Source organism: Planococcus citri, chromosome 4, assembly GCF_950023065.1.
Source record: "Planococcus citri chromosome 4, ihPlaCitr1.1, whole genome shotgun sequence".
Taxonomy (NCBI): domain Eukaryota; kingdom Metazoa; phylum Arthropoda; class Insecta; order Hemiptera; family Pseudococcidae; genus Planococcus; species Planococcus citri.
This window is the reverse complement of record NC_088680.1, coordinates 20825832-20853552: the sequence shown is the minus strand read 5'-3', so window position 1 is coordinate 20853552 and position 27721 is coordinate 20825832. Positions and strand designations below refer to the sequence as shown.

At 34.3% G+C, this 27721-nt stretch overlaps 4 protein-coding genes and 1 pseudogene across 5 annotated transcripts; 2 read left to right on the top strand and 3 right to left on the bottom strand.

Moving 5' to 3' along the window:
• Positions 1-208: 208 nt before the first annotated feature.
• LOC135845123 (uncharacterized) lies at positions 209-11231 on the bottom strand (annotated as a pseudogene).
• Positions 11232-12941: 1710 nt separating this feature from the next.
• Positions 12942-17432, bottom strand: LOC135845569 (succinate dehydrogenase [ubiquinone] flavoprotein subunit, mitochondrial-like). Its single transcript, XM_065364204.1, has 12 exons — positions 17226-17432; positions 16942-17019; positions 16639-16856; positions 16392-16492; positions 15944-16230; positions 15741-15879; positions 15405-15573; positions 14657-14852; positions 14382-14579; positions 13958-14293; positions 13767-13880; positions 12942-13690 (listed from the first exon to the last, which is right to left on the bottom strand). The coding sequence occupies exons 1-12, from the start codon at positions 17289-17291 to the stop codon at positions 13604-13606; spliced, it is 1989 nt and encodes a 662-aa protein (XP_065220276.1). The 5' UTR covers positions 17292-17432; the 3' UTR covers positions 12942-13603.
• Positions 17226-21392, bottom strand: Ipp (inositol polyphosphate 1-phosphatase). The gene is made up of 5 exons (XM_065364205.1): positions 20889-21392; positions 20541-20811; positions 20283-20460; positions 20113-20200; positions 17226-20025 (listed from the first exon to the last, which is right to left on the bottom strand). The coding sequence occupies exons 1-5, from the start codon at positions 21102-21104 to the stop codon at positions 19642-19644; spliced, it is 1137 nt and encodes a 378-aa protein (XP_065220277.1). The 5' UTR covers positions 21105-21392; the 3' UTR covers positions 17226-19641.
• Positions 21393-21543: 151 nt separating this feature from the next.
• Positions 21544-25309, top strand: LOC135845568 (protein artemis-like). Of its 2 annotated transcripts, XM_065364202.1 has the most exons (9): positions 21544-21770; positions 21870-21950; positions 22029-22157; positions 22240-22375; positions 22469-22566; positions 22635-22732; positions 22807-22891; positions 22985-23121; positions 23197-25309. In XM_065364202.1, the coding sequence occupies exons 2-9, from the start codon at positions 21870-21872 to the stop codon at positions 24854-24856; spliced, it is 2424 nt and encodes an 807-aa protein (XP_065220274.1). In that variant the 5' UTR covers positions 21544-21770; the 3' UTR covers positions 24857-25309. The 2 variants fall into 2 exon arrangements, with proteins under 2 accessions (XP_065220274.1, XP_065220273.1); XM_065364201.1 differs by having other exon boundaries at positions 21544-21950.
• A 1147-nt stretch (positions 25310-26456) lies between these two features.
• Positions 26457-27708, top strand: LOC135845571 (cytochrome c-2-like). Its single transcript, XM_065364206.1, has 4 exons — positions 26457-26613; positions 26826-26883; positions 27109-27250; positions 27337-27708. Exons 2-4 carry the CDS (start codon positions 26845-26847, stop codon positions 27483-27485), a joined length of 330 nt encoding a protein of 109 aa, XP_065220278.1. The 5' UTR covers positions 26457-26613; positions 26826-26844; the 3' UTR covers positions 27486-27708.
• Positions 27709-27721: the final 13 nt, after the last annotated feature.

The window sequence follows — 27721 nt, the reverse complement described above, 5'->3', positions numbered from 1 at the left end:
TGTAGAGAATTAAATTTCCAAAAACCTATAAGAGGTTTATTTTTCTCCTAAATGCATAGTTTTTCCGTTTTTCTCAAAAAACAGAAATTTTATGGTAATCATCATGAGGTTTTTGTTTTTTGAGAAAAACGGAAAAACTATGCATTTAGGAGAAAAATAAACCTCTTATAGGTTTTTGGAAATTTAATTCTCTACAACTTTGCTCGATGTATTTTTCTCGTAGAACGCTTTGTTTCGCCTCCAGATCGATTTAAAAATTGAAATAATGAAAAAATCAAAAAAAAATCAAAAAAGTCAGAAAAATGAGCATACTTCTGACTGGATTACCCCGTATATGGAGCTATGCAAATCGTAGGGACTTCTGGGTGGTTTTAAATGATTTTTGAATGTCCAAGTACCAAAAATCCGTCAAAAAGTGAAAAATAATTTTTCCAGACGGAAGGTCGATTTTGTCGTGCCGCGTCACATATACATGAAAAATTACAACCTTAAGGTACTCATATAAGTGAAAAATTTACATATAGGGCACTATCAAATTCAAGGATATGCAAACTACGGAAAGAATGGGAACAATTCGATATCTTGAGCTGCCATTTCAGAATTTAATTGCTAATATATGCCCATATGGCCTTAAAAGAACAGTCTATCAACGCACTGGAAAACCATACTTAGGTGATTTTCATCACTAAATTCAATGATTATTGAAAGGTACCTAGAAACCCTATAGATGTTAGTTAAAGAAATATTAGACCACAATCATTGAATATATTTCAACAGAGAAAATAGACTGCTGACATGTTTACAAAACCATTACTGCAAGTGAAGTTTGAGATGTGCTGAGCAAGCATCCCAATGGAGTGATTTGAACATTCTACTTGTTACAATATTATACACTTGAACCCTATCTGATTGAGTTGAGCATTTTGAACAAGGCAATGAATTGATAATACTGAGGAAGACATCCAAAGAATCCAGTTTGGATAACAAAACCAAACTCAAGTACACCATTCATATTGCAAAATTAAGAGTGAAGGTCAAGGGCCTAGTGTAGGAGACCAATAGTTCCTCATCTGAGGATAAGGAACGGTTGTACTCATAGGTTACTTCAGTGCTGCAAAAAAAAACTCTTACAACTTCCCATCCTCTTTACATATTCAGGATGGGATGCATGGTAATAAAGGTAGACGAATAAAAAGACCACAACTACAAATCAAGAAATGGGTAAGTAATTTTTTTCTTTTCAATAAAATGTTATTGAAAAAAATGAAAGTAACTACAGTAGACTTCCGATTATCCGGACTAACTGGGGAATTTGGTTGTCCGGATAAGAAAAAATCCGGATAATACGGATTGATGTTTTTTGGTTGAATTTTTGGTAGAAAATGCCTGTTTTTTTATGATGATGGTGTATTTTGCAATTTTGAATAAAAAGTGCGATGGATAGATTTTATTTCTTCAAAAAATAGAGAAAAATAAATAAAAAACAAAGATTACAAAATTTTTTTACTATATACTTGTAAGAAATTCGTGTATGCTTGTCCAGATAGCACGGATTTTGTCCGGATAATCGAAAAGTCCGGATAATAAGGAGAACTTTTTTTCGTCCGGATAATACTGCTGTCCAGATAAGCGGAAGTCTACTGTACTAATATTTTTTTGTGAGTGTTATACTTCACATCAATATAATATCAACTTTTATCATTCAACAAGACAAATTGCAAAAAACAAGTAGAAAAATTTGAAAGACACCTACTGTAAAAATTAACAGAAAATTCTGAATCCAAGGTCAGGTAGTACTGGAGGAGATACTCCAAAACCTACATGGAAATACTTCGATCTACTAGGATTTCTCTATGACAATGATGTCACTGAAGGAGTGAATGAAAGCAATCTCTATAATGATAATGCAGATGATCACATTGTCACTGTAATATACTAATGATGAACACAGTAAATGAACTTGATCATCATTTTCCACTACTAAGATGAATATGACATGGAAGATGACAATGAAGATGATGCTAGTTTGAATACTTCTCCAAGCAGCAGTACATTTATTCATATTTAGGCTGTTTATTTTGCCACTAGTTTCAAATCTGTGGTTGTTTGTTCTACCAGATTCAAAACAGTTTTTAGACTCAGTTTCAGTTCTGATTCTGGAAAAAGTGAATCTACTCAAGGGATAGTTTTTCTTAAGATGAAACCATTTCTCAGACAGATAAGTTTGAAGTACATTAAAGTACGTTTTAGTTGAATGGTTAGAAGTTTGTTTTAATTTAAAGTTTTAGAGTTTAAAATTTTCTTTTAATATTTGAAATTTTTAAAATTAATTTTATAAAATGAGCAAGGACGCATTAAATGCTATTATGATGCATATGGAGGGTGATGATGTCTTTGTTCAATGTAAAAGTAAGTCCATTCAGAATTATATTTTACAATTTGACATTCAAATTTTCTATTAGGATTTTGGATACTTTCAGATGGGTTAGAAATAAAGGTTTCCACTGCAGAGGTAGATTGGAAAAGCAAGTTTGTCACAGCTACTTTTGATAATGTGATGTACAAAATCAAGGTCAAGACAGATTTAAAAAACATCACTGGCACCCAACAGAACAATACAAATGAGGAAATTATAGTTGGTGTAAAGGTAATTGAAAAGTAATAATATTATTCCATTTCATTTTCAAAAATATGTTTATTAAAAAATATCCATTTTTAAAAAAATAAATTTGTCCTCTTTATAAAGCTATTCAACTAATGAGAAGTCCATGGAGGAGGGTATTATATACCCAGATAATGCTGGAAAAAATAATCATAGGTAGTTAGGTACCCTACACCTGAAACAACACCTCACCCTTTGTAAGTGTATGATTGTTATTATAATTTTTTATGAATTTTATTTTTAATTAATGTTTTTTCCTCATAGGCTTTACATAGATACACCAAACAGATTTCCTTTTTGTATTATTGAGATGTGCTTTGTATCATGCTAATAATTCATTTCATAGGAAAAATTCACTTGGAATGACACAACAACCAAATTAATGCTCAAATTATATAGAGACAATATAGAAAAAGCAGGGTGTTCCATAAAATCACTTAATTCCTTGTACAAAATGATTTTAGGGATGATTGCAAATGGGCATGTGGTCAGCAGTGACCAGCTAAAAAATAAGGACTCATCATCTATGAGGATGAATTACATCAAACTTTAAAGGGTATGGTACAGTATGGTACTGGGCTCATAAGGTGAAGAATGGGCTGATTGAAATTTTTGACCAACCTCGATCATGGTGCCCAAAACTGCGGTGATCATTTGAATTATTAATGGATCAAATTCACCAACAAATTCGGGAAAATCAGTGTTTAACCCAGCAACAACTCACTGCTCAGACTGTAATCCGGCTTCAACAGAAAAGTTGCTGACCAATGAAATGAAGTTGGCGTGAAAGGAATCAGTTGAACAGCTATTGGCACAGTATTTTTGTGAAGGTGAGCTGTTTATTCAGAATATCATAACCAGAGATGAATCTTGGGTATGCCATTATGATCCAGAATTGCAGGAGACTTCAAAACAATATCAGCATTCCACTTCCCCTCCCCCCACCCAAAGAAGGTCAAAACTGAGAGAGCAACAGAGAAATTGATGCTGATAGTGTTCTGGGATATGGATGGCCTAGTGCACATAGCATTTCTGCCAAAAGGGAATACATACAGTCAATTCAGAGACTTGTGTAAGCACTTTTAAAAAGTTGAAACGTTGTTTGAACCATGTATGTACAAAGTGATCATTCTGTGTTTATCCTGCAACATGATAATGCAAGACCACACAATTGAGGAGAATGGATTTGAAGACACTATTCATCCTCCTTTACTCACTAGATTTGGCGCCATGTGATTTTTATTTATTCAGGCATCTGAAGAAGGGTTTAAAAAGTAATCGCTGTGCATTAGACCAAGAATTGCAGCGCTCACTCGCGCAGTGAATGAATGATTCCATTCCCAGCCCCCTGAATTTAATGAAAAGGGGTATGCATAAACTGATTTCACATTGGCAGCGCTGTATTGAAAAAAAAAAATGGTGATTATGTTGAAATGTAATAAATCATTTCAAAGCCAATAAAATTCTCTTTCTTATGAGCTATCAATTTTTTAGGTACAATAATTAGACAGTGAGTTATGGGTGAGTAGGCGTTACTTTTGGAACACCCTTTACATTTCTCATTCTCTCTTGTTTTATTGTAATTGTAAGTTTTTGTTAATATTTTTTTTGTTCAAATTTATGAAATGTATTGATTTTTAATGAATAGGAGACAAATGAATGATCACATCTTTATTGCTTCACTGTTCAAACAAACCCATTCCTGTCACCACCTCTTCATTTACCTTCACTATCACTTCCATAAGGAATAACTAAGATTTTAATGGTACAGATAAAACTCAAAAATGTGAGTATTGATGTTAAAAAAGATGTTATTGTAGTTAAGAAGAAATGTGAGTAGTCAGATACTACCTAAGATGAAACTTTCTGCCTCAGCTTGGCACCTTACTTCAAAGGTCTACAGAATAATCAGAAATTGATACTGTGGACTAATATACAGACTGCTATATTGGCTAATTCAAATCAATGTGAAAAAGAGAAAATGATCACAAGATGAGAAAAAAAATCAAAAGCAACATTTTCTAGTGAAGATCATGATAAATTGAGAATATTTATCACTAACATATCTATCACTGGAGTTGAATGCAACAATCTCTGCAACATATTCAATAGTGCCCATAGACAACATGACATACACCCTCTTAATAAAAACAAGGAATGTTTAGGACCATTATTACAACCCTGCAACATATTCAATAGTGCCCATAGACAACATGACATACACCCTCTTAATAAAAACAAGGAACGTTTAGGGCAATTATTACAACCCTTGATTAAACGCCTGATTAGTTGATCGGCTGTTTAACTAGTAACCTGTGGTAAAGGGAAATTTGTTATTACAACAACTGATTTGCTGTTGGTTTATAAATCGGATGTTTTACAGTGTTTTTGCTTAGTTGATTTTCTCAAAAGTTACACAAAACAAAGTGCAATTTAGTAAAAGCCAATAAACAAAAATTTACAATAACATGATATTTAATATAATTTATGTAATGTGTGGTTTATCAGTTTTTAAGAATTTATGTAATAGTGTTTTATTTGAAATTCAAAATAAAAAATGGATAATCTCTAAAAAAAAGAAGTAAATCTTTTATGGAAAGTGAAGAGTAACTATTATGGAACTTAGTACTGAAGTACTGGTCCATAATATAGTGTAAAATTACGGATCATGAGAATAATCAGTATGTAAGTTCCAACAATTATATGCTAGCCTCCAAAAACACCCTTCAAAATTTTTTGAGTAAGTATATGCGAATGTCAGTGGAAACTTTTGACTGAATCTGATGTTATTACATCATCAATTTAAATTCATTTTTTGCTATTAAATAAAATGTCTTATCAATAGAGGGTAATTTTATGATAATTAATAAGAGTAGTATAAAGGGTTGGTGCCCTGATGGCGGCGCATGCGAAAATAGTTTCAACAGTTCGAGTTAAAACACAGCTTTCATTAAAGATCGATCATTTTGAATATCTTCAACATAGAAGGATATTCCTGCGCTTTTTTGAATGAAGGCAGATTTTCCATCACAACAACATACTGTTAAGGCGAACGTTGCTCGTTCACACCGTCTACAACACGTAAAACGTTTCATTCTCTAAAAGTCGAGATTGTTTACATATCCCACAAACAAACTGGCACACGCCTTAGCGGTAAAATGACAAGCGTTGGGCGGTGGTTCTGAAAAATTACAAAAATTATCGGCGAGTGAGCAGCGACAGCGCAAGACGCAATGTCTCCTACGTCATAACTCGAGCTACGAGTAAATATCACCAGATAACGTTACTCTACAGTAGGGTAAATAAGCGAGCAAGAAAGTGGTGCACGTTGTTGTTGAGTTGAATTAGGAAATCGCTTCGAATACATTCACATTGGGTTTAAAGTGTGCACAGTTGACTTCAATCACATTTTTTCCCCGCGGATTTGACCAACACGATACTACTTTTTGGTCATGAATTTAGATCAAATCCTCCCCCCCCCCCCCATAACACTAAACATTCTTAATAATAATCTATTAATTGATTTATGCAGTTAGAATAGTACATTATCTCCTACCGGATTTTCTGAATACAAACGTCGATCTTGCAAGTCGTATAGATGTGATATCTCAGAAGTGTATCCAGTTCAAGTCGCATACTATTCATCTTACTGGTTCTAAAATGAAACAACGTTTAGTTATTTCTTCGCTGCTACTCTATGCATTCCCAACAGTCTCGAGAACTTACTTTTATTTGGGATCATCTCGAACTGAAATTGTGAATCTTGTAATGGTCTTCCCTTTTGAGAAATTTTTCCAGATCCAGAACCAATGGAAAAAATTATCGTCAGCGCCGGGATTAAATTTCAGAAATGTATCAGGTGCCAGGCGGACTCGGCGATAATGTCTGAAAAAATTAGAAACGAACCGTAAAAAATCTGTCAATGTCAAAATTATATTGTATCTCTAGTTCACCACTTACTCGTATTTTTACATTTGTCAAGATTGCGGTTAGCTAGTTAGCTTCACAGAATAGCAGCTTATATTTGGATGGAAAAGCTCAACGATATTTTCATGAAGAATTTGAAAAGTCGGCCTTTCAGTCGCTTCGTACTGCCAGCATTCTCGCATTATATTTAAATACTTGTGAGAAGGACAATCATCCGGACGTACTCCATAACCAGGCACCGCTCTGGATCTCCAAGAATACCTTTAATTCTGACTATATTTGGATGGTTTAATTTCTACGAAAAAAAAACACACACTGAACGTGAGCTATTAAATGGACCCAGAAAGGTAATCACAAGGGTTCCCAAATGTTGAACGATTCGTCAAAAAATCAAAAAAAAAAAAAAACAGTTTACCTTCATAATGGAAATTTCTCTATCAAAATCAGCCAGGTTATCGGGCGTTAACACGTGTTTTTTCAATTTTTTAACAGCGACTTTTTGAGTATCCTCTTCGGTTAGCCAATCGTGCAAAATTCCTCGAAATACTTCACCATGAAACCCCTAAAGAAAACAATTCATCAGTAAAATGCACCTTTCAAGGCAGTTATAAAAACGGAAAATTCTGTCTTACTTCTCCAATACGTCCGTTCAGTATTAATTTCCATTCGCGATCCAATTCGAATATACTCTGTACGCTGGAAATGAAATTACCTTCAAGGCTATACATCGACAGTGCTGAATTTGTACGGAAAAAATTTTCGGTTCGTTTAGAAGTCTGTTTGATAAAAAATAATAATTAAAAATTTTAAAGAAAGGTAACCTACGATTGTATAATTAGTGAGATAGTCACAAATATTAGTAGCACAGAATTACAATTGATTTTTAGAAGAAGAAAAAATGTCGACAAAAGCTCACTTTTGACGATCTTTCCATCGGAATCATCAAATTGTAAATGGTATTATCCTCCTGATCCATACGCAATAAATCGACGCAACATCTTTCTTCGTCGTCGTTGCGAAATGTGCTCACTGAAATAAAAAAACAAATCATAAAGACAGATGTATTTCTCTCTTCCACATGTGGCACGCAGCTAACGACTGTTACAAACTTCAACTGACGACTCAACTCACCCGTTGGCTCATACGGTAAACTACAACTCAAATCGTTGCTAAAATTTGATTTTATCGAAACATTATCTAGCTGACTATCGCGAGATGGTGCGATCGCAGTATACGCATGATTTTGTCGCACATTGTACACTGAAAAAACATGAAAAACGAAATAAATAACGACTTCACAACTTAATCTCTTACGCAGTGGTACTTTCAAAAGCCGAAGGAATTTTACGAGTTCTCACCTTAAAACAGAACCTGATTAATATCACGCATGACTTCCTGCGGCCGTTTACAATGACAGGGATTGTTATTCCAACACTCTTTCATCAAATAATAAACAGTTCTAGGACAGCTGGTAGGTAGAGGAAGCACTTTACCGCTGTTGTAAAACTGTAAAAAAAAAAAATCTTCGATAAATTAGCACATTTTCCAAGGTTTTGAGGGTATATCAAAAAAAGTATATTATATACCTTTTTAATAACATCAGCTTCATCTGAAGATGGTGATTCACCGTAGCTGAAAATTTCCCAAAGAGTCGTACCGTAATCCCAAACATAGCTCGATGAACAGAAGTGAATTGATTTCTTCCATCTGTCTGTTCCTAATTTTTATTCAACTCACTTCTCGTCAACGTTCTCACATCAATACATAGCGGTCTGGTTACTGGTAACTGTTTCTGATCGAGAGATTTTTGCTTACAAGGGAAATTTTCAGTCCGACATATTAATTAATTCGACTGATCTAAAAACAAAATTATATAAAACTGCACAATACGTAATAATTTAGAGAAAAAAAAGGACAAAATTAATGTACCGAATTTAGGCGGTGGCAAGCACTCTCGAAGTACAATCTCTGCTGATTCGCTTTTACGAGTATAAGCTGCTATGAGCATTGATACAGAGGTATAGGTAATTGCATCATCGCCCAATCTGTATTGCTTCGTGTTTGCCATAACAATTTTATGAGTACATAATAGGTTTCACACTGAAAGATAAGTTCTTTATCATTATCAGTACTGATATTGATAAGAGTAAAGACGATGGCAAATCGTTACCTTAATGCCAAATCCGAGTATGTCCAAAATTTTCAATTTTTTGATTTTGGTATCACTGAAAAGCTGACGCTCAGCCGAATCTAGTGAAATAAATAATAAACCTTATAATTATTATGAAAATGTAAAAAAATTGAATTTAAATAAATTTTAAACATTGAGTATGTCCATTTAGAAGCTAAAAGCGAGTATGTCCATTGAGTATGTCCATTAAAATAAAACCATCAATGATTGTGTTCCAGCTTGTTTATCATCTCGTACGCCAGACAACTGGTTTCATAGATCAGGGTAAATAAAGTACCTAATCCGCATTACAAAATATTCTAAACAGAACTCATGAACTCATTGTGACTGCATGATAACAGTGACAACACAGTTGACCACCTTCCGTAATTTTGATCTTCGAGAGCTTTCAAATGGTTGAAGGAACAGCTTTCGATAAACAACCATTTTAAAGAGGATAAAATTACGAACATTTTGATACATTAAAATACAATACCTATGTGTCCACTCAAAACGTTCAGTAATTTCAGTTTGAAGTTCAATACTTGCAGCTTGCAGCTCTTTTTCGCAACTTCAAACTTCGAAAACTTTTGAACGGTTGCATGTAGAGCTTTCGGTAACAGCTCATTTTCAAGAGGATGAAAATCCGAACATTTTGCTGTATTAAAATACCTATGTGTCCACTGAAAATTTCGAGTATTTTTAGTTTAAAGATGACGTACGTAGTATGCAAAAATCAGTAAAATAGAAGTACTCATTAAATCGTTAATTTTACGCGAAATGATAAAAATTCAACACCAATCGAATAAGAATTTCATTGTCTTTCATTCAAGACTGCATAACAGTTCACCCATACCCGAAATTCATAAGAAATTTGGGACATACTCGGATTTCAATTCGTAACAACATGAACATATAGAATCAAAACCTGAGTATGTCCATCACCGCTTGACAATCATTTAATCACACGTACTAAATTGAGAAATTTTACAAATGTAGCTCAGACAATCTCTTCATAAGAGATTGAGCTATCATACTTCAAAATTTTACTACTTCATATCCCCTCCATTTGTTTTTATCATCTTTCAAACTTTCAATTTCCTCTCCTGAAAAATTCACGTTCTTGGACATACTCGGATTTGGCATTACGGTAACGAAATGTTTACCTCGCTTTGGTGCAAAGGTCGATGTTGTACGTATCGTACTCTTGATCGGATTCTCTCAAAATATATAACAGCCAACTTTATCGTTACGTTTTTCTCGCAATTTACGGTGAGCAAATTCCAGACTGAAATCAAGAACCATTGTAAGTTAAGCACTGCAAATTGGAGGATGATTATCTTCAAATATAAAGTAATCAATACGTACTCAACAGGTCCGTGACATTTTAGAGATCGCAATTTATACAACGATGGCGTCGATACATCACGACAAAGATTGAAACTCCATTTCACCGTTAGTCTGTAGTATCCATCCAGTAACGAAACAAATGACATCATGTCCGATTTCAAAGAAAATTGTAAATACAGTGGTATTCCATTTCTACGTGATATTTCGACAGCCCCAGCTTCTTTACGTGTAATCACATAACATAGGTCATCGATTGACCATCATGTTCGAACTAAAACAGGGAAAAAACAGATTCAATTAGTCAATAAAAAGGCTGAAACATGAACTCATCACATAGAAGAACCTTACGGCCAACACTTACGTTTCCTCTCAGATCGTATTTAATACAAATACCAGGATGAAGACTATGATAAGGATCGACAACAATAAGCTTTGCGGAGGGTTCATCAACATAGTTTGTAAGGCAGGCTTTAAACCTCTCGCAAAGATAATCCGGTAAAATTTGCTTGAACTGGTCGAGGTAACTGCGTTTCACATCAAATTCGAGATGTTTACAAGACATTTTTTCGGCGTTCAGGTTCAATTGTAGCCATATTGAGCCCGTGGTAGATTTGATGCGTAGAAAGAATAAATGTCGGGCGATTGGACCGATTTCAAGATGCTTACATGTTTCTATGATCAAATCTTCGATCGTTGTTTTCTGGTCGATGTTCAGCGTCAAGTTGAACGAATGTGTTATGATTTTTACCGTTTTCATGGCGCTGCACGCTGTACCAAAATGGAACTGGAATACTGGAATTAGTCGAAACTTATTCAATGATGTGCATAGAGGACAGATGAGGCTGATCGAATTGGTAACACGTGTTGTCTGCGCACAATAATTTTTCGACGGAAGTCTGTTTCGTATTAATCAAACGCATTTTAATGGTTGACAACTCTACAAGAACAATCAATCAGGAACACTACATTCGCATAATTAATATTTAAATACCAATAATTCGACGAATACACTGAATACACGAATAAGAATAACATTATTTATGCGATGTAATTCTCACAATATGGACGATAATTTCTAGAAACAAAACACAACTCGACTTGAAGATGCGCACGCATACTCACAGGATCACCAACCTATTTTGTCAGCTCGCGAGTGGATGGGGTGTAATGGTGGTTAACTGGTTTCTGGTTATTTTGATTTTTGATGTTTTGAAGTTGAACTTTTCAAACTTTTGACTTTTGAGTTTTGATTTTGAATTATTATAACTTTTTTTTCAATCGTTTCTTTTTTTAAACTTTTAAAATTAAGTAGGTACATATTACCCACTTGATTATTCATTCATTTCATTTGTTGATGAAATGATGAATATTGATGAGTGTCGAAAGCAGGATAGCTCGATACGCTGAATATTTTTTTTTTCAATTAGAACTTTGAAGATGGAAAAAATAAAGTCCATAAATTGAGAATTGACTCTTTTCATCAACAAATGAAAAAATTTAGTACTTAGGTACTACTTCTACCTCATTAAAAAAAAAAAAATGAATAAAAAATTCCGCTTGAAAATAGGATTGGAACTTTGAGGGTTGAAAAAATTGAAATGAATTCATAAATAAATACAAAGATTCATCAACAAATGAACAATGGAAATCGAAAAAATAAAAATTCACAAGTTTCAAAAATCAAGAAAAGATCAGCATGCTCCCAGTGGTTTTTTGAGGTGTCACTCTCGCTCCAAAACGGCTGGAAAGGGTAGAATTTGCGCTCCGGGGGTTAGTTCTTGAAAAAATACAGCGATTCGCACAAATTTCAAAAATTTTCTCACAAACGGTTATCTTTTGATTTTTGGATTTTTTAATTTTGAAAAAAGCTGGTCAAAAAACCACTCTATAGGTGTCACTCCCGAAATCGGCTCAAATGTGGATAAACTCGTTAAACAGGTCGAGTATAATACACAACTCGATTTTTAGCTGCCCAACTTCATATTCACGTCTTCTGAAGCAAATTCAAAATTCTGGAGAAATTAAAAAATCACGCTGGAGGCTCCAGAACGCCTGGAAATTGTGAAATTTGGATTTGGGGGGTTAGTTTTGGACAAAATACAGCGATTCGCGTGAATTTCGAAAATTTCCACACAAACAGAAAACTTTTGATTTTTTGGATTTTTTAATTTTGAAAAAATCTGGTCAAAAAACCACTCTTGAGGTGTCACTCCCAAAATCGGCTCGTCGTCGTCGTGGTTCCTTGTCCTTTACAGGACATTGGAAATCGCATTTTTGTGCTACCCTTACAGGGTGAGGCGAATGCCTATTGCCACTGCGATTATTCTGGGGAATCGACGTTGTTTCGAGCTTCCACTAGTAGTTTCCCGTTGCTTTCTAGTGACATCTACAAATGTAGATAAACTCGTTAAACAGGTCGAGTATAATACACAACTCGATTTTTAGCTGCCCAACTTCATATTCACGCCTTCTGGAGCAAATTCAAAATTCTGGAGAAATTGAAAAATCGCGCTGGAGGCTCCAGAATGGCTGGAAATGGTAAAATTTGGATTTGGGTAATTAATATTAGTTTTGGGACTTATTTTGACAATTTTTACTGATCAAGCACGTACTTTTAAAAGAAAAGCATAAATCGCCAAAAACAGTCAATTTTGAATTTTCAAAAATTCCCCAAAATCGAAAAATGAACTTGGGCAGCTGAAAATTAGGTTTTGGGGGTTTTAGACTATGCTCTTTCCAAAAATCGCGGTCCCATTCAAATCGGAGTGTGACACCTCAAGAGGTTCCCTCGTCAGTATCTGAAAACTACAAGTAAGGAAGAAAAAACAAAAACATATTTGAAACAGTTTATTTTAGCAAAAAATCAACAATGATAACGAGAGTTTGGGATGACCTAATTAAATAAATCATTTTTTACACACGGATTCCCAACTTTCGTACATAGTCTATGAAAATATGATAGATGATGCAGAAAAATTCTGTACACTGGACAAAAGTAGGATATTATGACGTCGGTAATTAATTTAAAATGACAAAAAGAATACTGCGTAAAGTTATATTCTAAATTTACATCACTCGTACTACTCCATCACCGCGAATTCATCTAACTGGTATTAAGTTTTGACAAGACACGTGAAACGTAAACCGTATAAAAAAATAATTTTCCAAAGCGAGTATTCTGTGATTGCGATATGCAAAATGCCTCCACCCTGCTAACTAAGAAAACTAGCTACGTACAATTTGCGCCACATTTAGAACGACGATTTACGATGAGCGAGATTTAAAAAAATGTTCTTTCGACCCATTTTTTTAAAAACGATATTTTTATGGGAATAATCGTATAATCAATAAAAATGCATACTTTCACCTTCGCACGTATCTGTCGATGCATCATTCAATTTTTTAGTTCATTTTTAAAATAAATTAAGAGGAGTATAGGGAAATTGTACATACATTTTATCAAACAAATCTGGCAATTACTTATGAAACGAATATTAATAGGATCGAATTGCCGGTGGCACCGTCTTACATTCGTTTTGGTCCAAAGTTTCATCGATAACAGGTCTATAAGTAATTTTAACCTGAAACAGAACACAGTCGAAGAATTAGGAAATCATTCGCATTTTCAATCAAATTCGGTATTATAAAATATCGTACTTGTCCAGTCTTCGGGTCCATCAAAGTCAACGTATGCTTTCTCCAATGCTGTTCCACAGGTTTACGCGTTTGCCCTTCTAATGGTTTTGAGTAATCAAATTCGTCTATTCTTAACTGGAATAAATAACACAAAAATGAAAGTCGTGATTTGACATTTTACAGCACTTTTTTTACAAAACGTGTAAACGTACTTTAAAATCTTCTCTGGCATGAGCTCCTCTGGATTCTTTGCGATTTTCAGCGCCGTATATGGTTTGTAAAGCATTCAACATGAGATTTTGCAATTCCAACGTTTCGACTAAATCCGTATTCCAGATTAAACTTCTATCTTGCACTTTGATGTGAGCCAACGATTTATATAATTCGCTCATCTTCGAACAACCTTCCTTTAATGTTTCTTCGGTACGGAAAACGGCCGCATGAGTTTGCATAGTTTTCTGCATAGCTAATCTAATTTCAGCTGTAGGTGAATCGCCGTTGGCGTTTCTAATACTATCTAAATTTTGGACTGATTCTTCACCGATGTTCTGTAAACAAAAAATATATAATAATAAAGCGTCAAAATACGATCAAGGTGGGTATTGATATTCTAAAACTCGAATAGAGTCATCTTACATCCTTCGTTGATTTGATTTTTTCACCGGGGACATGTTCTTGGGCGATTGTCTTTGCGCAAGCACGACCGAATACGACTAAATCTAATAATGAATTGGCTCCTAGACGATTAGCACCATGTACGGAGGAACTGGCGGCTTCGCCACAGGCATATAATCCAGGTACTACTTTATCACTACCGTTTTCGCTTATCAATACCTTAACAGAGAACATAAATTTTAAAATTTCATCCATCGTTGATACCTATACTTTTTTTTTTACAAATCAACACTCACTTGGCCTTTATAATTAGTAGGAACACCTCCCATATTGTAATGAACGGTGGGTAACACTGGTATAGGTTCACGGGTCACGTCTACGCCGGCGAAAATCATCGCCGTTTCTGAGATACCCGGTAATCTCGAAGCTAATTGTTCTTGTGGCAAGTGGTGCAATTGTAAATAAACGTGATCTTTTTCCGGTCCACAACCCCTATAAAAAAAGGTGATAACTCCATTACAAAATATTCTGATAGGTACTATATTGCAAAGCAAATAAAGGTTATCTAAATCGGATTTCGATGAGGCTTGCGAAGAAAAACAAATAAATCCGAGCCCTTTTTTCTTTATTAAAATACAAATTTCGGAGACGATGAACTTGTTGCGTAGATTTAGGAGCTCGGGAAAGTTCGTGAAGGGCCATTTAAACCAACTTGAACGTTTCATAATCGTATAAAATCACGCCATATCGAAATCCATTTGTGTAATTATCTTTATCTAAGCTGCTGATGAATTTTGAATTAGAATTCGAGCTGCGGATGATTTAATTTTCAAGCATATTTGAACTTCGTATGTGAGGTATAAAAAAGAAACTTTTTCATTCCCATAAATAAATGGAAGTATTCGACTAATTTCAAATATTCGACATTATTACTGAAAACGTACAACGTAGCTTTATGAAACTGAGCCAACTCGTTCATAAAATATCGTCATCATATTAGTTTATATTTAATTAAAAATAATAATCTTGGTAAGAATATCGTACCTTCCTTCTCTAATCTCAATAGTCATCGATCTAGAGACAACATCACGCGATGCTAAATCTTTGGCAACAGGAGCATATCGTTCCATAAACCGTTCTCCTTCGCTATTGACTAAATACCCACCCTCACCACGACAACCTTCCGTCATCAAACAACCAGCTCCGTAAATTCCTGAAAAAAAAATACAATCGCCTGTTTACAAAAAGAATTCACTCTTTCTCTCGTACATATTACATTTTCATGATAATCAATTCAAGTACATAGTCGTCAAACTCATAAAAAAACCAGTTTCGACGTATATAATTAATTTGAAAACCAAGTCACGCGACTCAACGTACCAGTAGGATGAAACTGTACGAATTCGAGATCTTGATTGACTAGGCCGGCTCTGGTAACCATAGCTGTACCATCACCAGTACACGTATGAGCCGATGTACAAGAGAAATACGCTCGTCCGTAACCGCCGGTGGCTAAAATCTAGACCATAATTTCAATTAGATGGGGAAATTTTCCATATCTACGTCGATCGGTGTAAATTTACCGTATTTTTAGCTTTGAATCGATGAATGGAGCCGTCTTCTAGACACAAAGCAATCACACCGACGCATTCTCCGCCTTCCATTAATAAATCCAAGGCGAAGTATTCGATGAAATAGTGACAATCGTAACGTAAAGATTGACCGTACAAAGTATGGAGCAACGAATGCCCAGTTCGATCTGCTACGCAGCAGCATCTGTGGGCTTGTCCTCCTTTACCGAATTTTAAACTTTGTCCACCGAACGCTCTTTGGTAAATTTTTCCATCTTGAGTTCTACTGAATGGCATGCCTATAATTAAAACGATCGATACATTAATTCCCAACGTCGTAATTATCTACTCAGAGTATTTTGTTCGATGTTTAATACATATTGGTAATAACCGAATGATAAAAAACTTATCGAAAACTATCATGCAATTAAACTTGAGAAATAACACGATGTAAAATTACCGTAGTTTTCCAGCTCGCAGACAGCTTTGGGTGCCTCTCTCGTCATATAATGAATTGCATCTTGATCACCCAACCAATCTGAACCTTTCACCGTATCGTACCTGAACAATGGAATTTTTAAACAAAAGCTAACATATTATCGAGAAAACTGATCACACAAACAAGCCCCATAATAAGGTTCACAATACGCAATATTTATGCAATGTTTTGAATAACAAGAAGGTTAAAGGTTTTAGAAAATAATTACATGTGCCATTGCCAGTTATCATCTTCCATATTACCCAAGGCGGCATTGATACCTCCTTGGGCGGCAACCGTATGAGATCTCGTAGGGAATAACTTCGTAATAACAGCAGTTCTGAATCCTTCTTCGACTAAGCCAAATGCTGCTCTGAGACCGGCACCGCCGGCTCCTACAACTACTGCATCGAAAGTATGATCTACCACAGCATACGAGTCGGATATCTGAAAAAAAAGCCAAGTGTGAGAGTTGATTAATGATTTCTGTATGCAATTCTGAACTGGAAACTTGCATCTGTGATATACGTACATCATTCGAAACACTGGCCTTGTCTGATTTTCCCAAGTGTAAAGCTCTGAGACAACTTGCACCATTCACAAGTTTATTCTGTAAAATAAATTAACCATTATGCGTTAGTTTTTTTTTCAGCGAACTGTAGGTAGGTAGTTGAGCACATTGCTATTGTGGACGATACTAGAGATACACCCAGTAGTACAGAAGTAAACTGTTTTGTTGTGATCTGAGCTCAACGAGAAACTTATAAATACTAAGTTTAGGTAGAATAATATGTATTTATAATACAGAATACTTACTAAAGGAGAAATATTGCACTTTCGACGAAGAACCGTGTTTCTGATAAATGCATTCATGTTTGGCATAAATTAAACACACACACAGAAGAAATATAGTACAGCAATAAATACGTACGAAAGTAATACTGAATATTAATTCCTTTTTTCGAGAAATTAATAAGAAATCGTGAAAGTTTCAAAGTTTTAAATATATAAAATTTGTACTTCAAAAAAATTGTCCTCAAAATATCACTACGGTAGATTAGGAGGAACACGGCGAACGACGCAGGTAAGGCAACGAACGAGAAAAAAATCTAACGGGCTAAAAACAGTGCTGCCATCTTGGAATTTTTTATTTCTATCTCCGGATCCGGCGCTCGTTTCCACCCTACCGCTTTTTGCAGACGAATTTGTTGGCGAACTAAGTTAAATATTAAAATATTTGAATACATTTAGAAATTACCAAGTATTAAATGTATCTTGGTTCATAATTTGATGATTATTGATAACATTTACTAATGAAAAATTCGTAGAGAACTCGAGACGATGATTTTTTGATGAGAAACTAAGAACGACTTCCTTCAAGAACATCGTTAATTATTTACATTACACCAATTAGCTACGATAAGCTGACTGATATCGTCAACAATTACAGCAGTATTTCATCTACCTATATCTGTGTAATAAAAAAATAAAAATTTCAGAAAATGATTTCAGCTTTCAGTAATCAGTTCCAACACAAGGAATACCTACTTGACAATTTTTGCATCGTAGAATTCTCCTGGAAAAACAAGATGACAGCAGCGAATATTAAATGCAAGAAGAAGGACAGCAACATAATCAACTCATTAGAATAAGATAAGAGTGTCGCTATATCTTCAGAGAACTCAAGAGATAAAATTGATTGAATATTTGAACACTTTGAGTAGACCGTACACATATTTAAAGTAACAGGAAATCTACTCATTGTATCCTAATTTATGATCCAACGCGGTATTACGATCATACTTCTATGAATAAAAAAAAATGATCATTTTTCGTTGAAAAATTAATAACATCACTATACTTCCACTTCCTCTCAGCGAAGTATTGACATATTAACGAAATGACGCGAACTTCCATCACTTGAAATTGAAAACTCAGTTCACTTGAATTTTCAAAACCATGACATAAATAATCCATTTCATATAAAGTCAACGTAATACCTACTCCCACATTAACGAATACCTAATTAATTTCAACGAGATTCACTCGACTGGGAAATTAAAATCAGTACATTGACTTAAGATAGAATAAATATTTAGAGATTTGAACTTTGATAGCTCACTTTTAACTTTTAAGGGTTCTTGAAAATTTATTTATAGAAAAGTCGTGACTTGGGGTACCTAAAAATAGCTATTTTCGATTTTAAAGTTAATATTTAACCACGAAAATATGTACCAACGATGGCTGAAATGCATTAGTTTGGAATGACGAATATTTTATCAAAAATAAGATTTCCAATTTTCAAACATTTATAAATCTTTATTTACTGTAACTGAAATATAGATAGGTACCTATAATAATTTAACAGAATGATGGAGGATAGCACATATCGTTTCAATATTTGCACTAATAAAAATTTTCTAAAACATTAACAACTGGATTAATAAACGAATGTAAAACAGAGTAACAGACTTATGAAGTACATAATAACACTGCAGACAATCATGACATTAAATTTATCGAAATAAGTACTTACTCGAAAAATTATACGCTTCTTTTTTAGACTAAGTACGTAGTAATTCCATGAAAAGATAGGAATTGGAATTTCTTAACATGCACTTTAGTTTAATGAATAAGGAATGATTATTACGTGATATTACACAACATGATGCGATGCAACTTGACACAACACGCCTTCATTGTAATACTTAATTATCCCCAAATAAATTAATAGTACTGAAAAATCTAAAAGTGACAACAAACTACTCGTAGATTAATAATTTTTGAAATATTGTTCGAATTATGGAATACTGAACAATCGAAATACTGCTAGTCAAAATAATACAAATGGTAAACGTTAAAATACGAAAAAACAATTTTTTTTTTTTAGTTTTGAGAACTCAACGAGAAAGAAAAAAAACATACAACACATGGTAACCTAATCAGATCAATGAGTTGGTAACTAAACAAATCCGGAATAAAAACAAACAAAAAAACGAGTAAAACAGCAAAAAATACTGAAAAAATAATATTATAGTGACTTTCGTCACTTTAAAAAAATAACATGGTCACGAAAAATGGTTAAATGAATAATATACTATCAATGGCCTCAATTTTCTCAACTGATGCGGTCAATTTGAAAAATAATAAAAACTACATAATAAGGAATTAGCCCAGACACCGGCTGAAGAAGAAAAAAAAATCAGACATAATTTTTTTCGAATGAAGTTATTCATTCGGTTTTAGTTTGTTTTAAAATATCAACAATTTTCACAATCACGCCTTCGTCTTTTGAAGCGATAATACCACCTTTATTGGCGTATAATTTGATATTATTCGTATCATTTTTTTCTTGATACGAAATATCACTCAATTTATCGAATTTTACAGCCTCGTCGTAGTTCAAGATATTTCCTCCGAGTGATTTGAGGATGGCGTGACAACCGCAAGTATCCCAGAAGTACGTGGATCCGTAACTCAGAACATAAGCGCTAACTTGCCCAAGAACAACGCATAGGATTTTAAATCCAGCTCCTGCTGGTGAGATTAGAGTGAACCCAGCGTCTTCTAGTCTTTTTCTATTCTCTTCTTTTTCTACCGCACTCACAGCAATGATCTGGGGAAAAAATGGATGAAAATGATTAATTAACTTCGCTTATCATTTATCAATGATTTAAAAAAAAAAAAATGATTCAAGGCTAACATTTCCGTTGGATGGTGATAAGTTAGATGGAATGCTGGATGAAGAATTATTTCTATAAGAGTAGCCCCAGAAACATCGGCCTTGCCAGCTGAATCAAAAGAAATAAAAACAATCAATAATTATGAATGCATAAATTATTACTTTTTACTCGATCGATTCTATATACTTACACATTAGCGTTGAACGAATAAAATGGCTGATTGATGACGCCTATAATAGGTTCTCCTGTAATCCTGTTAAATACTCCGATCAATACTGTTACGCAATTTAAACCATTTAATGAAATTCGCAAAGAATCGTTTACAAAGACACTGGTATTTTCTCCACTGATGTATTCGGCTGTAGAATCTGTAATTTTTTTATAGCATGAGCACTTTTTCAAACTGAAAAAATACGTATACTACATAAATGGAGCTATTTATGCTAACCAATCGGATCTATCCATATAGCAATCTCTTCGATAGGTAATTCGCCACATTCGGAAGGAAACATCTGAACAGGTACATCTTGAATGTCAACTTGAGAATGAACACATTTCGTTAGCACATTCGCAGCTTCTTCATCTCCATCTAATACTTTTCTCAAAATAGCGAATGTATTGGAATCATCTTCGTTCAAATTGACAGCCACATGATCTCCATTCGTATTGGTGAACGATTCGCTTTCTTCGCCATAGACGTGGCCTTTCAAATCAGAAAACTAAAATTCAGAGTATAATATTAAATAAGTTGACTAGGTAATGATTCGTGGACTAGAAAACGTAACTTAATACGTACCTCTCTCTCCAAATCATACTTGATGGCTTGTTGGACTAGAACATCGGCTAAAGTTTTGAAATCCTTTACAAAACGACAATTTTTATCCATTTCTTGTGTTTTTTCCTCGACGAGTAGGGATAATAGATGCGGATTTTGACGACATATTCGAGCAACTCGAGCAGCTTTTTCAGAAGCTATAATTAAACTGGTGACCAGATCTTTACCACGAATCATGTGTGTTGGTTCGAGATGAAAAAATTTCCTTCGGATCAAAAAATTGGGGAAAAAATAATGAAAATACTACGATTTTTCAAAATGAAAATTCACTTTACAAACGATTCAAAAAACTGAACATTGATAGCTGATAACAGATGCTTTTTGAAACATGACTTTTTTTCGCTGAAGGTGAATACGTCATTTCGCGATAATTAGTTGAAATTAACGATTAAATGAGTAAAACGCGAGATAAATTTGTCATTATTATCGACAATAAATTAAAACTTTTCGTTTTCGAAGAGCTTTTATCATGTCAATTTGTCAGGAAAGTTGTCAACAAAACTTTCTGTTTTGAAAAACACCAGGCTAGGCCAATTGGCCAATTAGGGGTGGGTGGGGATGAAAGTCCTGAAAATGCACCAATCGGGTTCGATTATTTTGTATTTTTTCGATAACGATCCTACACGAAAATGTGAAAATTAAACAATACAAACCTAGTTATGTCAACAAATCAACTGATATTACAAAATTTTTTCGTAAAAAAAGTAAATAAATACTCCTGTTCGGTTTTGTTTCTACACTAATTAAATTTCTTGAAACTTCTAATCGAATTTCCTAATGTAACGATAAGAAAAGCAAACATTTCAAGTGAAGAACAAATAATTGAAATGTGATCAACTGAAGGTATGCTTCAAGCTTCGAGTGTTACGATAAGCCTAATAATTCAATTTACACATTCAACCGAACGTACTATTCACACATTGTTTTTTCACTCCGATCAAGATGCCTTCGAAAAAGTTTAGAATCGTTCACAGAATCCCCAATTCCAATATCTTGGTCGACTACTGGAAATCTTTGACTCAGGTGATTTTCATACACGTATAATTTTATGTACCCTATTTCGTTTCATTTACAGTGAGATTTTTTTTTGTCATTTTACAGGATAAATATTACAGATTTATGACTTACTTGAGGATTGGCGCTGATGATTCTATAAAAGATATTTGCGAGTCGACCTACACAATCTACACTTCGTTATTTAATAAGTGGTATCTTATTACATATTACCAAGTTCGTATTTCAATTCACAGTTCATACTGCTCAATTTCAGTCGTAATAAATTTTTAACGTATGTTTTCTCTCAATAAATTAGGTATCAGAGCATAGAATTGTCGAGTTACGTGAAAACGAAACTATAACCGTTCTCGATGACCAATCGAAGCCGGCTTTTTCAGTTACAGCTTTCGATGCTAACTATTATACCGGTAGTTTGATGTTCTTATTTCAAGGTACGTTTATTTTCTGAATCAGCTCTGAAAAATATTGATTTTTTAATTTCTATGTAATTTGTGATTGAAATTAATCTCATAATTATTTCGCAGGATCGTTCGGTAATGTACTTTATACCGGATTTTTTCGACCATCTTCCTTTGATTCTATTTTTGAAGCTCCCATATTGAAAGCTGTGGTTGATAAAGGGGTACGTTTTGTTATTTTAATTAAGATATCAATTTTTAAAACAAATTATCTCATAATTTATCATTTTAGGAGCTGGATGTTGCGTTCATCGATAACACGTATGCAGCAGAACACTGCGAATTTCCCTCCAGGAGTGAAATCATGGATCAGATCGTGACGTGTTTGAGGTACACATTAATTTTGTTATTTTTTTGTCCACGAATTCCGAATTTGGGATTTAAAACTCGTAATTTTGTTGCAGGCAACACCCTAAGCATAAAATAGCTATTTCTGGAAAACGTTTGGGAAAAGAAGAAATTCTGTTGGATATTGCTAAAGCTTTAGACGTAAGTTCAAAGTTGAAATAAATTCAAGAATAAAACAATATCTTCACTCTTTCTCTAGGCTAATCTAAAAATTTCGATTTATCTGTTTTTTAGGAAAAGATACACGTTTCCGAAGAGAAATTTATTATCCTGTCGAGATTAAATCTACAAAGTCATTTTACGACGGATAAAAAAAAGAGCAGAATCTACGCCTGTGATTATATTATAAATCCTAAAGAATGCATGAAAATGTAATCATCCAATTTCAACGTTCATCTCCCGCAGTCTTTCTTATCAGTGGCTAAAAAATAATCTTAATTTTACAGGCAAGCCGAAGAAGGACCTTACATCATTATTCTTCTAACCGCTTTCTACCACTGTAATCGTATGAGCAGTAACGAAGAATTCAGCGTACCAGGACTGTACATATTTCCATACAGTGGTCATTGCAGTCATTCGGAATTAGTACGTTTCATATCGTTCCTTAAACCTCGCGATGTTCAGCCCATAATCAAATTCATGACAGATGAACATTCGATTATACCTCAAAGCATTTATAAACTGTGTTACAAACCGCTCGCTTTGACCGATTCAGCCTGTACGTGTAAATCAATCGATTCTCAAAAGTTTTACACTTGCGACGCTGGAAATTCGCAAAATTTTTGTTCGTGTAAATCGCAAGCTTCGGTGCCCGGTACGAGTTCATCCAGCCCCACAGACATGATCACCGTTTACGATTCGGCTCAGAAACAAGAAATGATCGATAACGCCATCAACGAATTGAAATCGTTCAACGATGTCGATGATTTCCTCGAATCTGTCTCCGATCTTAGCAGCGTTAGTAATTTCGGTCAAGATGTTAGCGAATCCATTATGTCTGTGAGTACGATCGAGATAGCTGGTAATTTACACGAGTCGTTGTTCCATAACCTGATGTCAAATTCTGGCGATTCGAGTGATGCGATATTTTACACGAGTACGACCACCGGTGAAAGTAGCTCGCAGCAGAGTAACGTAATCCCGCCTACGAATACTTCTAGTCCTGTTTTACCTGCGGATACTCAAAATGTCGATCGAGTTGAACAAACTAACGAAACGTTAGTACCGGAGACTCGACTCAGTTTCTCAGTTTCCAAGTCTACCTCGCCTTTGCAGAATGCTAAAGCGTTTTACAAATGCTTCGATAACGTGATTTCCACCTCTACTACGGTTTTAACCAACGACTTGACTAAAACGTCGAAAAAAATTTGTAATTTATCGTCGCAAGATGAAGTACACTCGACTAATACCTACGTAGAGAACGACATAGCTGAAAATGTGATAAGCAGCACGAATAATGATAGCTTTCCTGATATTACATCGCCTCCAGTTCAAGAGCCAGTCGAAAAACAAGGAACCAGTATTTCGGTAACGGTGGGTGATGTCGATATCGATATTCGGTCAGATTTAGATTTACAAGATATGACGGATAAAGATGAACCTTCGGTGGCTCCTATTACGAGTAACGAAGTTCACGTCGAAAAACAACCCGAGGTTATTAAAACATACGAAGAGAAATCCGTGCAAACCGAGCTGACTCTTGAGAGCTTATTGCAGCTAGAGAAGAGCTCTGTACCTCAGAAGTCGCCCAGTGAGGCTGAACCTTCCGTAGCTCAAAATCAAGCTATGCCTGATGCCACCGAAGATGTGACTCGACTCATCGCCAAGTATGTTTCTACGAATAAGCGAGCTGTATTCGATGTGAATCAGTATTTCGGAAAACGCTGCAATAAACGTGGTTCAGAATTGTGTACGATTCCAAGCTGTCAAGAATGTCGATCTCTAGAAGAGCAGGCGAAGAGAAGGAAATTGATTAAAAATACACTGTATAATTCAGCCATGACTATGAACTCTCCTTGTATCGTACCTAATAATATGGAATTTTATAGACATTTAAAAGGCTATAATATGGCGCATCCTATTTATAAAAATCAGCTGAATTTTTGATGCATTTTCGTTCGTTTGACTTTTTATTACGTTACCTTGGTATCTAAAGTTTCCTTTTTTATGTTTTATTATAATTTATAAGTGTTACTATGTATAGTGAATCTTGATAGTGATTCATATCCTTTGTATTACGTTTATTCATATCATTTTTTCAAAATTGTAGGTGTGATTTTATGTTAGTATACTAAATGTGAAGGAGCTTACAATTCATTTTTGGTATTTAATTTATTTTTATTAATTGCGAAGTAAGCGTTTTTATATTTAAGAAAAATTGAAATTTCAAGTGATTATTTTTTATGTATGAAATGCAGTATTTTGTTACAAAGTAAGGACTTTTTTTTTCACGTCTGGTTTTCCCTTACTATAACGTTGGAATTTTCCTGTGAGAATAATTATGTTCTAAAGTGATTTTATATGTTTGTTGAAGTAAATTATATTGATTTCGATTTTCGATTTGAATTCTAATATTATTATATTCGATGACTAATAAGTTTTAATAGCGATCTACTGACTAAGTGCGCACATATCAATTATTTTACTCTTGTCAGTTTATTCGAAGGACTTTTCCAAGTGTAGTTCTGCGAAATGACTATATTTCGAAGAAAAAATGTATTATTTTGGTGATTGCGAGCACTTGACTGCATGTAATATTCAAGTGTGTTTTCTGAGAATAGGGATAGGGTGAAAAATTCAGTGTCAATTGTATATTTGGAGTGCTTTTCTCAGAACTGTCAAGGATGCAGTGACAGGTAATCGATAGAACTAATCGTTATTGTTCTACATTTAATTATTTTGAGAGGTTCGAGTGCTGTGAAACATTGAAATTTAAAATAGTCTAGCCTTCGAGGCTTCGTACGTTGGGAGTTGACTCATTCTTTTCGAGCGATTTTGCGCAACGATCAGATTCGTGATCACCCTTGAGATATTTTGATAGAAAATTCAGAGTCGAAGTTGGCCTATTTTCCTTATTGTTGTGAAATTTTTATATCTATAGAACCACTTGAAATTTTCTTGAAAAGACCTTGTTTAAAATGCTAAAATTACGCCTTGAAAAAAATATGAAATTTATATTCCTCAAATTCAGGAAGTCGTGAAAATTAATTCTTTCGACATGTTGACTGTTATAATTTGTTTTGTGAGGAACCTATTTAGCTCTCAAGTAAGTATTCATCTAGAATTTTGAGACTTGAAGACATTTAGAATTTTACGTTTCATTCTCACTCATCATCTCATTGTTATTACTTCGCTTTTTCAGATTTTATTTTGATATTTCGTTAGAAAATTGAGCAGCTATTGTTGAATATTGACGTTGGATTGACTTGACATCATCATCATCGCCATGATCATCGCTCATCGCTCATCATTTCATCAAGTATAAGTACATCAGTCATCATCGTCATCAATGACTAAAATAAAAACAACAAGTCTGATCAAGACCAAGAAACAGTGAATGAGTGAAGAAATTTTTTGAAAAAATTTTAATTTGCAACGGAATGGAATGTAGGTTAAGTAGGTATTCGAAGTTCGTACAACGTACTGTAGAATCGTCATGAAATACGAAACACCGTTCAAACGGCGCCGGTGACCTCTGAAACTTGGTGATACGATTTCATCATCTTTTTCAGTCGAAAGCGCATGCCGCGAAATTGAACAGATTTCAATTTAAAGTCGAATTGAGTACAGTGTGTTTCTGGTGCAAATCGTGTTAAACCTAGTGAAGGTTAAGGTGGTGCTCTAATTTCTCGAGTTATTTTAAGGTAAGCTACTGAAATTCTCATAAAACTTATCTACTTTTACAAATTTCTCAATTCGAGTTAGCCAATATTACGTGTACATCAATTATCCTCGATTCGTCCTCGCCCAATATCAAATTCAGCGAGTGTTTGTTGAGTGCTCAAATTGGAGACTTCCTCAATTTTGTATTGTGTGATAATTCATCAATTTTCTAATCGTTTGTGTTCTGTTTCAGCTTTCAAAACTAGTAAATTATGGGCATTCCAGAAGGAAACGCTGAAAAAGGCAAAAAGGTGAGTTGAAATTTGAAATTTATTGATTTTGTGTTTTGTCCTTCTTACTAAAGAAATTGACGTAAATGTGTCGAGTGATCTTGAAACTATCGCATAGATCTACTCTTCGAAATCGTATCTGCTTTCGATGTGAACTGAAAATAACACCTAAAATATGTGAATTTTACATTATATTTCTTTCGTAATTTCTCATTCGTTTTACATCACATTGTTCTAATTTTGCAGGTTTTCGAAACCAAATGCAGACAATGCCATAACATCGAACCAGGTGCAAAAAACAAAGTTGGACCGAATTTACACGGATTGGTCGGACGTAAAACTGGTCAAGTCGCTGGATTCGCGTATTCCGAAGCGAATAAAGCTAAAGGTACAGTAATCACTAATCAGTAACTCGATTATTCACCTTGAAAACGACGCCTACGTTTTTATTAATTTTTAATTTCACGTTTTAAGGTATCACCTGGAGTAAAGACACCCTTTTCGAATACTTGGAAAATCCAAAGAAATATATTCCTGGCACAAAGATGGTGTTCGCTGGAATCAAGAGCGACAAAGAAAGAGCGAATCTTATTCAATTTATCATCGAATCGTGTAAAAAGTAATCTTTATGGGAAATTTTTAAACATAACCTTCAGTATTGTACAAAAAATATGTTTCGTGTTTAATAGTAAAATTCCTCGTGTCCTGTAAGGACAAATTCATTTTGCGCTTTATGACTTATAAAAATTACCGTACATTATTCTATGTAGTAATTTATAAAAATATGAAATCATCCTGCTTGTTAATTTATTGTCTTACGAATAAATTGTGTTGTTATCTGTCGGAGATTTCGTCAACT

What these genes read in the sequence shown, in the direction of transcription:
- LOC135845569 (XM_065364204.1), bottom strand. Translation starts at nt 17,291, where the DNA reads ATGCCAAACATGAATGCATTTATCAGAAACACGGTTCTTCGTCGAAAG. An exon ending in AGGCCAGTGTTTCGAATGAT is followed by an intron (nt 16,857 to 16,941) that starts GTACGTATATCA and finishes CTTTTTTTTCAG; the next exon opens with ATATCCGACTCGTATGCTGT. An exon ending in ATGCCAGAGAAGATTTTAAA is followed by an intron (nt 13,881 to 13,957) that starts GTACGTTTACAC and finishes TATTTATTCCAG; the next exon opens with TTAAGAATAGACGAATTTGA.
- Ipp (XM_065364205.1), bottom strand. Translation starts at nt 21,104, where the DNA reads ATGATTCGTGGTAAAGATCTGGTCACCAGTTTAATTATAGCTTCTGAA. An exon ending in AGTATGATTTGGAGAGAGAG is followed by an intron (nt 20,812 to 20,888) that starts GTACGTATTAAG and finishes TCTGAATTTTAG; the next exon opens with TTTTCTGATTTGAAAGGCCA. An exon ending in TATATGGATAGATCCGATTG is followed by an intron (nt 20,461 to 20,540) that starts GTTAGCATAAAT and finishes AAAAAATTACAG; the next exon opens with ATTCTACAGCCGAATACATC.
- LOC135845568 (XM_065364202.1), top strand. Translation starts at nt 21,870, where the DNA reads ATGCCTTCGAAAAAGTTTAGAATCGTTCACAGAATCCCCAATTCCAAT. An exon ending in TTTGATGTTCTTATTTCAAG is followed by an intron (nt 22,376 to 22,468) that starts GTACGTTTATTT and finishes ATTATTTCGCAG; the next exon opens with GATCGTTCGGTAATGTACTT. An exon ending in CCTAAAGAATGCATGAAAAT is followed by an intron (nt 23,122 to 23,196) that starts GTAATCATCCAA and finishes TTAATTTTACAG; the next exon opens with GCAAGCCGAAGAAGGACCTT.
- LOC135845571 (XM_065364206.1), top strand. Translation starts at nt 26,845, where the DNA reads ATGGGCATTCCAGAAGGAAACGCTGAAAAAGGCAAAAAG. An exon ending in ACGCTGAAAAAGGCAAAAAG is followed by an intron (nt 26,884 to 27,108) that starts GTGAGTTGAAAT and finishes CTAATTTTGCAG; the next exon opens with GTTTTCGAAACCAAATGCAG. An exon ending in CGAAGCGAATAAAGCTAAAG is followed by an intron (nt 27,251 to 27,336) that starts GTACAGTAATCA and finishes TCACGTTTTAAG; the next exon opens with GTATCACCTGGAGTAAAGAC.